Source organism: Chanos chanos, chromosome 1 (assembly GCF_902362185.1).
Source record: "Chanos chanos chromosome 1, fChaCha1.1, whole genome shotgun sequence".
NCBI classification, from domain to species: Eukaryota; Metazoa; Chordata; class Actinopteri; order Gonorynchiformes; family Chanidae; genus Chanos; species Chanos chanos.
This window is the reverse complement of record NC_044495.1, coordinates 8,472,023-8,485,091: the sequence shown is the minus strand read 5'-3', so window position 1 is coordinate 8,485,091 and position 13,069 is coordinate 8,472,023. Positions and strand designations below refer to the sequence as shown.

The window sequence follows — 13,069 nt, the reverse complement described above, 5'->3', positions numbered from 1 at the left end:
ATGACAGCTGATATGTTTGAGTACAACCTCTTTTTAAAATGAGTTGTGCTGTCTCTTCTCCCTTGATTGAATGAAATGGCGACTAGTTAAGTTTTAGAACAAAACAGAGACCATGGAGGCTAGGTCTTTTTCATTTGTACTCTTGTGAATACAAAAAACAACAACAACAACAACAACAACGACAATGACGGGGAAAAAAAACACGTTAACCTTTCCATCACACAACTGGTATGCAATGGAAAAGAATGGTGGGAAAGAAGAGGGAGTTAATCAGGGAAACCACAATATTCCACCTCATTCTGCCCCTGACAAATACCATCCATATGTGGAATTTATTTGGGGGGGGGGAGGATACAAAGTAAAGTATAACAATTTTCTTTTAAAAAAAAAAAAGGAAAAAGTGTATAAAAAATACCTGACAAGAGCTAAAAATTCCAATGCATTTCTCAACACTGTTTTGTAGTGTTCAACCATAACAAATAAATAAATAAACAAAATGATAATAAAAACAAATAACAGCATTTCAAAATTCATAAAAACTCTCTACTTGGTTTGAGTAATACATGTAGCATAAATATTTTGGTCTGTGGGTTATGAAATCAAATCAGAATAAAATCAGAAGAAATGTAAACAGGAACACAACAAAAGCACGACACATTTATCTCAGGTTAGCCATATAGGATGAGAAGGCTTATGTGCCTTCACTCAGAGTCCAAGTGTGGGCTGAAGCCGCTTTCTCTCTTTTCTGGAATGTTGGTTTAATTTAAGCGCTCAGAGTTCAGAATGCTGATGAGGTGTTCCAGGGCTCAGTGAGGCACCTGGAGCTTGTCCTTCATGAGCGCCCCTTTGCTCTTCCTGCTGCGGCTGAAGCTTTCGCCCTTCCCTGGCCCCCGACTTCCCTCTGGGGATCCTCTGAGCCGCGTACCCTGGTACTTCCCGATCCATTATGGCCAAGAAGTCATAGAAGCCCACAGAGGGCCTCAATTCCTCATTTGGAATCATACCTGAAAAAGAAAAGAAAAGAAAAGAAAAGAAAACAACAACAAAAAAAACAAACCCCAGACAGAAATAGTGAAACTTGATGCTGATCCATTCAGATGCAGTCCTATCCACATTAGGTAAACATTACAAAATACTGTAGCTCTAGAGCCCTGAACCCAAACTATGACCAAAATAGTGTTACAATCATCACAATGACTGAATAGAGCTGATAAATATTTATCGATCTTAGAGAGTTCCAAGGGTTTATTTATAAAGGGATAGATTGGTGGAACCCCTAAAAAAGTAAGTGAAAACCAATCTGCTGTAAAAATCTCAGTGGAACGTTATGTGTATCATATGACACGTCCCTAAAAAGACAAACAGCTGCGTGTTGAGAACATTAAAAAAAAAAGCCATGGGATTGAACTAAATATTTTGGCAAAATAAGTAAACACATTCCCTGGTGGACAGTGAAGAATGCTGCCCGTTTCAAAGAAAATTGGAGAACCAGAACCAAAGCCCTCTCACCTGATTATATCACGGGAACTGAGCATTAAAATAAATCGATCAGACGAGGTAATGGTCTGATTTTGCATTTTACGTTTTCAAACAACGAAAGACTAAAGCAGAGCTCTTGGATTTTTAACCTCAGATTTTGCAACTGATGAGGAGATATGGTAGATCCACACAATCCTCATATTCTAGACACTGTCTAGATCACAAGCCAAGCGAAGGAAACTTCCTGTGGTTTATATGAGAGGAAAACATGAACTTGAAATCTGCATTCTTCCATTGGCAAATATAGGAGGAAAGGTCATAGCCAGAAATAAACAGAGTAAAGGTTGGACTGGAGACACGAGATGGATCCAGGACCCTTCCGGTTCCCAAAAACAGCCCCGACCATCTGGGTGAAAAATAAACCCAAACAGCACACACACTACGTCCTACTACACAGGTAGCCAAGTAGCATCGAGGTGACAACGCAGGAAAAACACCATGGCAGCCACCCCCAGTGTGTGGAGGGTGAGGTATCTTCACTAAAACAATAGAAACATGAGCCTGTGCCCCATTCAGCAGACAACCAAAGAATGGGCTACAGGTGGTTGCCAAAGGAAAGGAGACACCAACATAAAATATCTCAACAGGGAACTGGGCCACCACAAATCAACAGATCAGTTTCAGTGGCCTTAGCATAAGTCCTACGAGTGCTTGGAACGCTATTGGATGGACAGCATTCTTCTACCGTCCTTGGTGTTCTGCTGATGATTGTAGAAAACGCCATCTAAGGTGCCACTCCTGAATCTTCTATTAGTGTTTGAATGGGCAAACATCTTGAGACTGACAGGTTCATGCCGTATGGTTTTACATTGTTGCTAGGCACAAGGGACCACTCGGGCCAGCACTCATGTCCAGTGAATGGGAGTGCCGTCATCCTGAACAAGATCATTTCCATCGATACAGAAATGCTTCAACATGGGACGAAAGTCATCACGCAGAACGGACTGGCATTCACTCTGGACGTGGTGCACCACACACACACACACACACACACACACACACACACTTCTGCTCCCTTCAAGATGCGATGAAAAAATAACTCATTTGACCATACAACTTCTTGTTTGTTCTGGAAACTTCTCCCCGTCACTTTTCTCACAAACGTCCTTTAGTGCAAGTGTACTCAAGCACGCATGCACTGCAAAGCCAACTGCAGTACCTCTCTTTCTGATGACTGTTCCTGAGACGCCTGCCCACTCATTCCATAGACTGATGATGGCTTTCTCTCAGCCTTACGTGCCAATAGTACCTCAGCCACTCTTCCTCAGGTAACATCAGCCAGCTGAGAATATTTTGTCCCGTAGTTTTCCCTGAATGCGTCCGAACAAAAAGTTCCCTTTGAAAGTCTAAATTTTGTTCCTCTAGAAAAGACAGCCTAAAATAAAGGGCACCTGGCACGAATCAGTATTTTTATATATGCCCCCGAGCACGCTGGTTTGTTGTTTGCTTAATTTACTCTGGAACTCTACACCTATGTGGAAATATCTGGTTTCAATATACTCTCCTCTGTATCCCTCAATTAACTGACATGTTTCCTTTATTTTGGCAGTTACATGTACATCCGAGCATTTCACGAATGCGCCTTTCGTGCGGCCTGGAAATGCAGTTTTCTCTACATTTCATTGTCATATAAAATGCAATAAAGAAAATGATGGATGCTTCGCTGATGGACAAAAGTGCATCATTCCCGCTAAAATACGTTTTTAAAGAGGCAGATGGATGAAGTCATTCTCCTCAATTGCACGGAGCCGGCGCAAAAAGCCAAGAACTATACAACCCATGGGGGTATATAAGGAGGAATCAGGGAACTAACTGGAAACATTTAGACACAATTAGGAGATACAGTTACCCACCCAAACCTCAAAGGAAGCAGACGGGGACGGGGGGGGAGGGGGGGGGGGGGGTGTCACTAGACAGAGGACATGAAATCAACGCAGGTTTTTAATGCTGAGAAAAACGAAGCCTTCACCATTCACAGCAGTAGAATAGAGCCGGTGGTCTTCGGGGAGAAAGTCAATATGGGAAACATTTGGAGTCTGACCAGCAACACATCAAGCTCTGGCAGCGATGATTTCATAGGTCCACTGACCGTGCGTCCCGCCAACAATGGCAATTGTATTAAGCAGAAAGCACTTGGGTGTATTGAATGTGAACAGTATGATCTCATGCCCGTTTGTGTGAAGGTCTAAATACTTTTCAGAGGCTAATGCGGAAGCACGAGATGACAGAGCTTTGGCACGACGAGAGACGCAGGGATATTTCCCTGAGAACAAACGGATGAGTTCACGCAGCGTAATAAAGCACAGCTGAGTGCAGAAGCACTGGCTTCCCACATTCTGCTTTCACTCTGCCAGCGTGATCCTTCTTCACATATGTGGTGCTCTGTGGGTAGTGTGAAATGCAGAGTCTCCCCTACAGGAGGGGGCAGAGGGGCAACCGTGCGGCTTTTCACTTCCAATCAAAGCACTGATTACTCTCACTGACTGTCATGAGAGGAGAATGAATGGAAACACCATCTCACCTGCAGGCTGCTCCCTGCCATTCTCCACTTCGCGCAGCCACTGCAGGATGGTGTCGGCCAGCAGGGGGCGCTCCGGAGGAAAATGAAACACCTCTCCGTCAGCGCCCAGCCGAGACAGAACCAGAGCAGGTAGAGGGGGAACCACTCCGAGGTAGGTCTCTAAAACAGAGCTCCCTGCAGGCGTTCTACCCCTGGAACAGAAACAACAAAGAGAGAGGGCAGTTCAAATCAGTTGTAGAGCTTGTACAGAAGCTCTAAACTAGAAAGAAAATGCGTGTGGTCAGTTGCAGCACCCACAGATGTATCCAGCATGGCACGTAGGACTCCAACTGGCCCGTTTTTAACAAATTTCCGATCTCTCTCAGACAGCCAGCGTTCCCTGAGTTCTCATCTCCCCCAACAAACAGTAGCAACAAGGGCTTCCCACGCTCCAAATACCAGGGCAGATTCTCTATTGTTAGCTCAGGCTGAAGGCAAAGAGAGATAGTAGGAGAAAGAGAAAAAGAAACGGAGAAAGAAAGAGACATAGAGGAGAGGAAGGCATGACACGTTGGATGACTGCCTGTGTAAAGTCAAACAAAGAGACAAGTGGCTATCTAAATATTGACTTAAGAAGCTGATTTTAGACTTGCTTCTTCAGTATGATGGACATGCATTCAGAGTATATGGGGAAGGTCACAATGAGCCTCTTTCTTCTGTTGCATAAGCAAGACAACATGTCGTTATTTGCCTGCAGTAACCAGACGGCTAATGGGAAAGTTGAAGATATCCAGTTTCACAACGGCGTCCGCTTAAATCATCTGCCAAAAAGCTGGGACGGTTCTTGTTTTTTATGTGTCCGTTAGGACGCTGACTTACAAACGGATCCGAGAGGACATGCTGAATGTGTGTGACCAGTCTCTCAGGGGAGGGGAAGTTCAGAGAATAGGCTTCACGTTGAATCCCCGGACCTCTAGACACCAACATAGCAGGCAGCTTTACAGAGTGCTCCACAACCCTGATCGCAAACAGATACACACCACCAAAAAAAAAAAAAAAAAAGAAAAAGAAAAAGAAAGAAATAAATACACACAAGGTCCAATAAAAAAAATCAAGAGTCCATTAGTGCACAAAAAAGCCCTTACAATTCAGCATTACTCAGTTTTAACAACGTATATCCCACCAATAGCTAAAGCTATGTCCTTGCGGTGTGGTTTGCATCAGAAATTAGCCTGGGGCTTTTATAATCTTAAATCTATTAAGATGTAATCAGTCGTTATGTGGAATTGATGTAAATATGTGTTTTGTACACATCTGTATACAAAAGTCTGGGCTTCCTGGTCGAAGATTACATAACAATGAATTTGGAAGTGAACCCTGGACTACTTAACCTACGCACAGTGCAAAAACAAACATGATCTCTTCCTCCATCTCACAACGCATAATTACTATTCATTTGTATTTTTTCATATTTGAAGTTTAAAAAAATATCTGTGAACCGTTAGACATGCGTATAGATGACTCTTTATTATTTTGAGAAAATTTCAGGCGTGGAGAAGGGAATTTACTCGAAATGGCTTCAACTGGGCGGAAATAATTCCAGCGTTAAACCACTACTTTGAACTGAATTTGTTTCTTTTAGCCTGTAAAATTAGGACCGTTGTTTTCCGGTCTCAAACATGGTGAAGTTTTCCACGGACTTGAAAATAAACATTAAGTGACTTTCACTAAAAAGCAGAGCGCCATAAACGGTTCTTCTCCGCGCAATTTTCGGCCGCCAAAAAAACGCAGCCGTCAAAGACGGGGAAACAGATCGAGTGACGTCGAGACAAAGTCTGGAACAATCTTTGACACACTTAAAAACAGGTCAGATCTGCAAAAAGCGAATCGACGGCTAAAAGCAAAGCAGTGGCAGAAGAGTTCAGTTGACAGACACTGGAGTGCTTCTTCACAACTTCGTTATGTGGTATTCCTTACATAACAGTAAACTGCACCGTAGAGCTGTGAGAAGGAAACTGTTTGCGTTGCCTGAAATAACACACAGAAAACCCCAAACCACACATCAAAAAACATCCGTTAAGTAAGACTAGAAGCGAGAGATTAATGGCTGTTGCAGCAGCCGCACTCAGAAACAAATGCGAAACTCTGCAGGGAGGTTTAAAACGTGCAGAAGGAACAAGAAGTCCCTCTGGGCGCTTTACTGATTAGTTTGAAGGGTTCAAAAAAAAAAAAAGAAAAGAAAAAGAAAAGAATAAAAGCCAATGAAAGAGGGGAAAAATTCCAAAAGCAAGACTTGAAAGACTAAGAGGGGTACAGGAAACTGTGTTGTTTCTCCCCATGACGGTGTTGCTAAAGGTTTTTTTTTTGTTTTTTTTTGGTCACATATTCAGAACTTCAAATAAATTCCAAATAAATATGCGTGAGGTTATTATGCATTACATTTTGCGTAAATTTATCATCTTTAACTGTTGAGAGCCTCTGTCAACTTGGGTTCACTTATATATTCTTTGAAACATACACTTTGTGTTTGTTTTAGTTCAGTATTTAACAAAGGATTCCTACCATTTCTCTGCTTCTTCATTTGTAAAAATCCCCATAAGTACCTCTCCTCTGAGGATTCTAGAAGCTTCCACAAACACAGTTATACCTGTGTGAGTGAGTGTGTTGGAGAGAAAGAGAATTACATCAGAGTGACAGTGTGACTGTGGGCATGAGAGAGAGAGAGAGAGAGAGAGAGAGAGAGAGGAAAGAGAAGGACAAACAGGCAAAAGAGCGCAGTTCCTTTACATCTTTACTGTGTAATCTTGAGCAGGACACAGGATAATGTAGTCTTGAATGCATTTAGTATGTAATTCCTACACAAACATTTCATAACATCATTGTAATCCTACTTGGATGAGTATGTTTGTATTCTTTATATATGTGTCTATATTTATAACATACACATATATGAATGGATTTTCTGCTACCACAGGATCAACATGTAAAAAAAAAAAAAGACTTCACAGGCGCGTACCTGGGTCCTGTGCAGAGCGGAAAAGACCCAGCACCCTGACAGGGGAGAGTGATGAGTGCTTGTCGTAAATCTCCCCCTCCATAAATGACAGGAGGTCTGAATGGGAGGACAGAGAGAGAGGGCTGGAGACCTGGCTCCTGTAAACACAGGAAATAAGGTCAGCACTGTAACCCCCGCCCAGAGAAACAGACGCCTAAACAAACACATCAGCAGACAACCACAGGGCCGGCTAATAGGGCTCTGCACTGACTCAGTATGTGATTAAACATTTATGAAATGTATCAGGAAATCAAATTGAAAGCCTTTTTTTCTTGTTTTACTACATAATTTCTTCTCATTTACATTCGTATATCTTTTTTCACAATAGTGATAAAAGCCCCTTTCCTATTTGTTTACTTTCCGTAAATGCTGATAACAGGATATTGGCTTTGAGTGGAAAGAGCGAGAGAGAGAGAGCGAGAGAGAGAGAGGATGTCTGGATGTCAAATTTACCATCATTGAGTTGATGTCTTTGAAACAATTATTTAAAAGGCTCATTATTTGAGCACTTGAGGTAATCACTACAACCATTCAAATAATGTAATATTCCCTGGCAAAAAAAAAAAAACAAAAGAAAAAAAAACCCATGACTCAATATCGCAAGGACCAAACACTCTTTTTCTCTTCAAAATAAAAAATAAAACATATATATACATATATGAATAAATGGCAAAAATGTGAATGCGAAACAGAACTGGAATTCCATCAAGCATTTTACACTTCCATCGGGGGGCTTCTCTCAAACAGCCATCTCACAAAAGCAATATGATTTCTGTCGGGCTGCGGCGGCCAGTGAAATGATGTCTCATGGAGGCAGCAGATTAACGTGTGTCTAAAAGGTAAGACCCTGTAAGAGAGGAGAGCGAAAGCAGCAGTACTCACAACAGCAGGAAGCGGTGCAGGCTCTCGGCCCCCAGCATGCCCCTGTACGTTACGGCGGGGTCCCCGGGCCTGTAGATCACAACGGCGGGAAAAGAGGTGATCTTCTGATCGCCGCAGAGATCCGTCCACTCACCGCAATCTACTGAGGCCAGCTCAATATCACTTACATCTACCAGGCAAACAACACAGACACACGGAGAGGCGCTCACAGGTTTAGGCAGCACACGTGGGAAACAATAACTGTACTATAATAACGGTTGCTACGGTGACTCAGGAATAGAGTGTGGCAGAGGAGGATCATTGCGGATTGAAGAAGTTTACTAATTTCCACCTCTACTGTCAGGCGCTGTTTTGAGAATGACAGAACACAGGGGTTGTACTTAACTCTGAACCAAGTAGACACGATGACGACAAGACATTAATTGTGAACTTAATCCACGTTCAAGGAACTACGCGGTTTACATATTATCGTGGTGCACGCGTCTTACACCCCTATAATTTCTCCTTCTCCCCCCAAAACCCCTGCAGTATCATCAAAACTGGGGCACTGTCGCCATGCCAAGCAACTGTGCTTTGTGGTTTAGATTCTAATTTTCAAAGGCACGAAATTCAATACACTTTGTGTATTTTGCCATAGGCAGAAAAAAAAAGGCAAATTAGATGAGAAATTTATTTTACCCTCAAGCGCATCAGAGACCTCCGCACATGACTGGATAAAGGCCATGGACACTGCATCCCCTAGTGGAGAGAAAAAGAATCACATCACCTAACCGAGCTGGTCCTTGCTGTGCAACTCCCTTCAGAGTAGTTTTCATGTTAAACTGCGTCAGTTTTGCCTTTGTTTACAACTGCCTTTATATTCTTATTTACACAATTACATTTACATTAGAAACGTTTACTGTTAGTCAAAGTTTAACTGTGACAAAATAATCTGGATGTTTTTACACGTCTTTTTTTTTTCCATTTTTAAAATATTTAAGAGACATTTAAAGTTTTTCATTTTTTAAATCTGAAAACTAGAATTTAGGGGCGGGGGTGATTAGTTAAAACGGATGTTAGTTTGCCTTTCCTGTAATAACCAAAGCACTATCTAGACAGTGTTTAGTTAAAGGCATTCATTATAGGGGGTTGTAAGGTAATGAGGTAAACGTTCAAACTCATAATTTTTCACTACACATCACCAGTATACTGCATTAAAAATATTAAATATGAGGGTGCAGAGGTCCAGCCCATGAGGGCTGAGGTTCTGCTAGTTTAGAAAAGCAGGGAGACCTCATTTTTCTCAGGACTGAATTTGGACAACAAAGCAAAGTCTGACAGTGCCTACATTTCAAGTAGAACAGCACCACCGTTAGGCCGTTTTGCGTCACTGCACTGTTGAAGGTGTCAGAGGTGAGCTCTCTGATTGGCTCCAGGTCGAGCATTAGATCTCTGTCCCTGTACACAGACTCCGCTACTTCATCATCCAGTGCGTCTGTAGACAGAGAAGAGGGTACTCCATTCCACAGAACGACAACCTTGAGATTTCGGTCACACCGCACATCAGTGAAGGCCTTCGAAACAGAAAAACTCAGCAGCTTTGCCTTTTAAGTGTCTCACCTAAGGCTACGGACTGTTCCTCAGCATCCTCCTCCTCTTCCTCCTCAATCTCTTCTTCTTCTTGTAATATTTTCTCTCTGAAAAGCTTGACAGCCTCATCTATGCTCTTTAGAGTGAAATATTTCACTGGTGAATCCTGAGAAAAAAAAAAACACAGGGGAGAAATATTTCACACGAGCACTAGGTTCAGAGAAAAAAAATACCGCGGTAAACGTTGTAGTCAGGTGACAAACCTCTTCCGCGAGCTGGTAAGCAGCATTATACTGCAAAGAAGTCTTCACATCAGGGCTTTCCCTATTACACAGCACAGAGAGAGCGGATCATTACAGAAACAGTCCATGAGAAAGGAGATGAAAATAAAAACAGGAAAGGCGGTATTTGGTCACCATTAAGAGAACACGAAAAAAAAAAATTTGAGGTTCCATCAATTTCAATTTATACGTCCAGCAAATACGTCTTTCACGTGTGCATGTTTTTTCAACCACTCATTTCCTTTACAGAGACTGTCTAATCTCCATTTAAAAGAACACATGTGGCGACCCCCAGTGTCTTCAGGCTGACACCAGAAAGCACAAACCTGTGGATAAGTACTACTCCTGCTTCTCCACGAAGCCTCCAGGCTAGAGACTCAGCCGTAGCCCTGTCCAAGTCCTGAGTGAGGGTTTGAGAAAACAGGAAGAGCACTGGTATGTTCAGGTGCCTGTGGATCACATCAACGTCAGGGGGGTCCTGCCTCGTTTCCGTCTATGAGGGTGAAAGGAAACACAATTCAGACATGAATGCCACTGAGCCCACAGACGAACGTTGTCTGGGGGAGTAACGATGCTTGATTGATTTCGTTATTTAGTAAAAATTTATGCAGTGTCTCACCACCAAAGGTGCTTCCATCAGCTGGAGGAAGGTGTGTATGTTAACGATGGTGAGGGGTTTTCTGAGGGCCGTGTATGGACAGGGTTCAGATCTGCTGGATATATCTTTGCAGTGCAAGAACCAAAGTCCTGTCTGCAACGAAGAGGGTTCCTCAACTCTGTATGGAGCACAGTCCTCAATTAAACTCATCAAAAAGACATCACAAATGTTTGGTTTTTTAAGAGACACAGAATAAGCCCAGCCACGGGCTAAATCTGAGTGTTAGCGGGTATTCTCAGTTGAAAAGCCTTTTTAGCCCTCAACCGCACTTAATCTGTCCAGGACTGAAAAATATTTCCAGTGGAGAATATCCATTAACAATGAAATTTAGTTTGTCACCAGGCTTAATGTCTGAAAAACCAATCTCTCAAACTGACAGTTAAAACATTATGAAAGCACAATTATCACAACTATAACCTGCTGAGCACACCAAATGGTGTTTTCATGTACGAAACACAAGCTATGTACTGGTTGTTTCTATGACATGGATGATGTGGGAAACATAACATTTCAAGGCTTAAAGAATCAATAGAAGAGAAAGTCTCACCCCACATGTTTGAGAACAGGCCCCCCTGTTGTCAGAACAAATTGATACTTGGTTCCGTACACAAATGCAGCTTCCATCAAAGCCCTGTGCTCTAAAAACAACAGGGCAGTGAGATCAAAGGTCAACAAGTTACAGTTAACAGGCAAATCAAAAAGATATGTCTTCCTATGCATGATATGACAGAAGTGATATCTAATTATATAGCTGTAAAATGTGAATTTAGCTCTAGCACGTTCGTGAAATTTCTGAGAAAAATTCACTGAAAAGAAGCATACCTGGAAGACCAAGCACCTGAATGTGTCCAAACACAATGTCTATCTTTCCCTTTGCTGCTCTCTCCACATTGAGCAGATCAGTCACCGTGTGCACATAACGTACTTCATTGAAGAGCACAGTGCTACACAGAGGACACGGAGTTACATCAGATGTCAAGAATCATGTGCTCACTTCAACTGATCACAAATTCAATATTTGGAGTCTTTAGCCCAAATTTTACCCTCAGAAAAACACAAATTCAACAGTGACTGGGTCATCTGTCAATATTTCTGTCGACTAAGAGAGGATCCATTTAATACACACAGATTAATAAGTAGCTGCTGAAAATTGTCAACTTACAAGAGTACATGAGAAACAATGGCGTTGACATCAAATACAGTGTCAATGTCAAAACTCCTCAGGACCTCAGAGCCTCTAGAGAGGAGAACACACAGAATTAATTTGGTAAAGCAGGAGAACAATCCCACTTAAGCAAAACAAAACAAGGAAAGCAAGAGAAAAGCATATATACACCTGAACAAATATGCCTTTTTCATGACTTTTCCACCTGTACAGAACTTCTCAACATTCTCCCTTGAGCAATTCACCTACAAACAGAAAAACAATGCATTTAATAATAACGGCTGCCAAATTGTTATTGTCAAATTGCTGGGGGGGGGTTTTCGGGGGGGTGGGCAACATACCTATAGTCGTACTAAAATCTCTTATGCACTAGCCACAAAAAAATTGACTCTCATTCATGCAGAAAAAGGAGTGACATTTTTGGTTTACCTTAGCAACTGAGATACCATAATCTTCCAAGGCATCCGCGGATAATTCCAGCTGCTCCAAGAAGAGTTCAATCGCTTGATTAACTGTAACGCATCAAATTATTTTTTTGTTTCAGGTACGCAGCACATGTACAAATACATGAAATACATTTCTTAACTTCATGATAGCTAACACGTGTGAAACATTATTAATCAGTTTCATAATACTATAGATTAATCATAAACACACAAAAACAAAATCTCTGAAACATCACAAACAGACTGTTTTTGAATTTATGAATAAACCATCTACATGCGTCTGGTGTCAGAACATGAAACACAGTGTACAATTTTACTGAGAGCTCGTGGTTGAAACAATGCTTATATAAAAACAGCAAAAACAAACAGACAAACAGACAGACTAACAAACAAACAAAAACTTACCGTGACTTCCAAAGTAAATGAAAGACACTTTCCCAGAGGGCATCTTTTCCGTTAAACTGTCATATGTATGCTCTATCAGTTTAGATGTGTTTGCACTCATGCACGGGTCTGATTTTACACACAACAAAAGTGCTAAAGCACAAATTATACTCATGGTCGCATTAATCTGGTGTTGGCCTAAGTAATGTCACTTTTTATCCTCCAGCATTTGGATGCAATTGGTCACATTTAATCTTTTTTACTTAATGGCTCTGGTGACTATTTCGGTAACAATTCCATGTCTGAAAGTTTCAAGTATTGATTTGACTGCTGTGTATGGTTAGCAGGATCAACCTACAAAGCAATTTTCATTAAGCACAGCACCAAACAGCATTGCTCCGACTTTTTGACCTTTGTTGTCGATACAGCACAAACTGCTGAGTTCACCGTAAACTGAGCTAATCAGCAATAAGACAAACTCTTGTTAAACGACTCACTCACTAGCCTTCGACTTTTAGCAATTCCATTAGTTTAACCGTCTCTTCCGGTTAGCATAAGTCGCATGCGTAAAAATGATCCAATCGAATGGA

At 41.7% G+C, this 13,069-nt stretch overlaps 1 protein-coding gene across 1 annotated transcript; it reads right to left on the bottom strand.

Annotated features, from left to right (window-relative positions):
* Positions 1 to 587: 587 nt before the first annotated feature.
* txndc16 (thioredoxin domain containing 16) lies at positions 588 to 12,654 on the bottom strand. The gene is made up of 19 exons (XM_030780964.1): positions 12,501 to 12,654; positions 12,079 to 12,161; positions 11,821 to 11,894; positions 11,647 to 11,721; positions 11,307 to 11,428; positions 11,032 to 11,122; positions 10,446 to 10,602; positions 10,153 to 10,319; positions 9,805 to 9,869; positions 9,576 to 9,701; positions 9,304 to 9,450; positions 8,655 to 8,714; positions 7,977 to 8,145; positions 7,056 to 7,192; positions 6,602 to 6,686; positions 4,919 to 5,057; positions 4,358 to 4,527; positions 4,061 to 4,251; positions 588 to 1,004 (listed from the first exon to the last, which is right to left on the bottom strand). Exons 1-19 carry the CDS (start codon positions 12,652 to 12,654, stop codon positions 772 to 774), a joined length of 2,445 nt encoding a protein of 814 aa, XP_030636824.1. The 3' UTR covers positions 588 to 771.
* Positions 12,655 to 13,069: the final 415 nt, after the last annotated feature.

Coding starts and splice junctions, on each gene's coding strand:
- txndc16 (XM_030780964.1), bottom strand. CDS start 12,654: ATGAGTATAATTTGTGCTTTAGCACTTTTGTTGTGTGTAAAATCAGAC. Junction 8,146..8,654: donor GGTCTCTGATGCGCTTGAGG/GTAAAATAAATT, acceptor TTTGCCTGGTAG/ATGTAAGTGATATTGAGCTG. Junction 5,058..6,601: donor AATGAAGAAGCAGAGAAATG/GTAGGAATCCTT, acceptor GTTTGCGATCAG/GGTTGTGGAGCACTCTGTAA.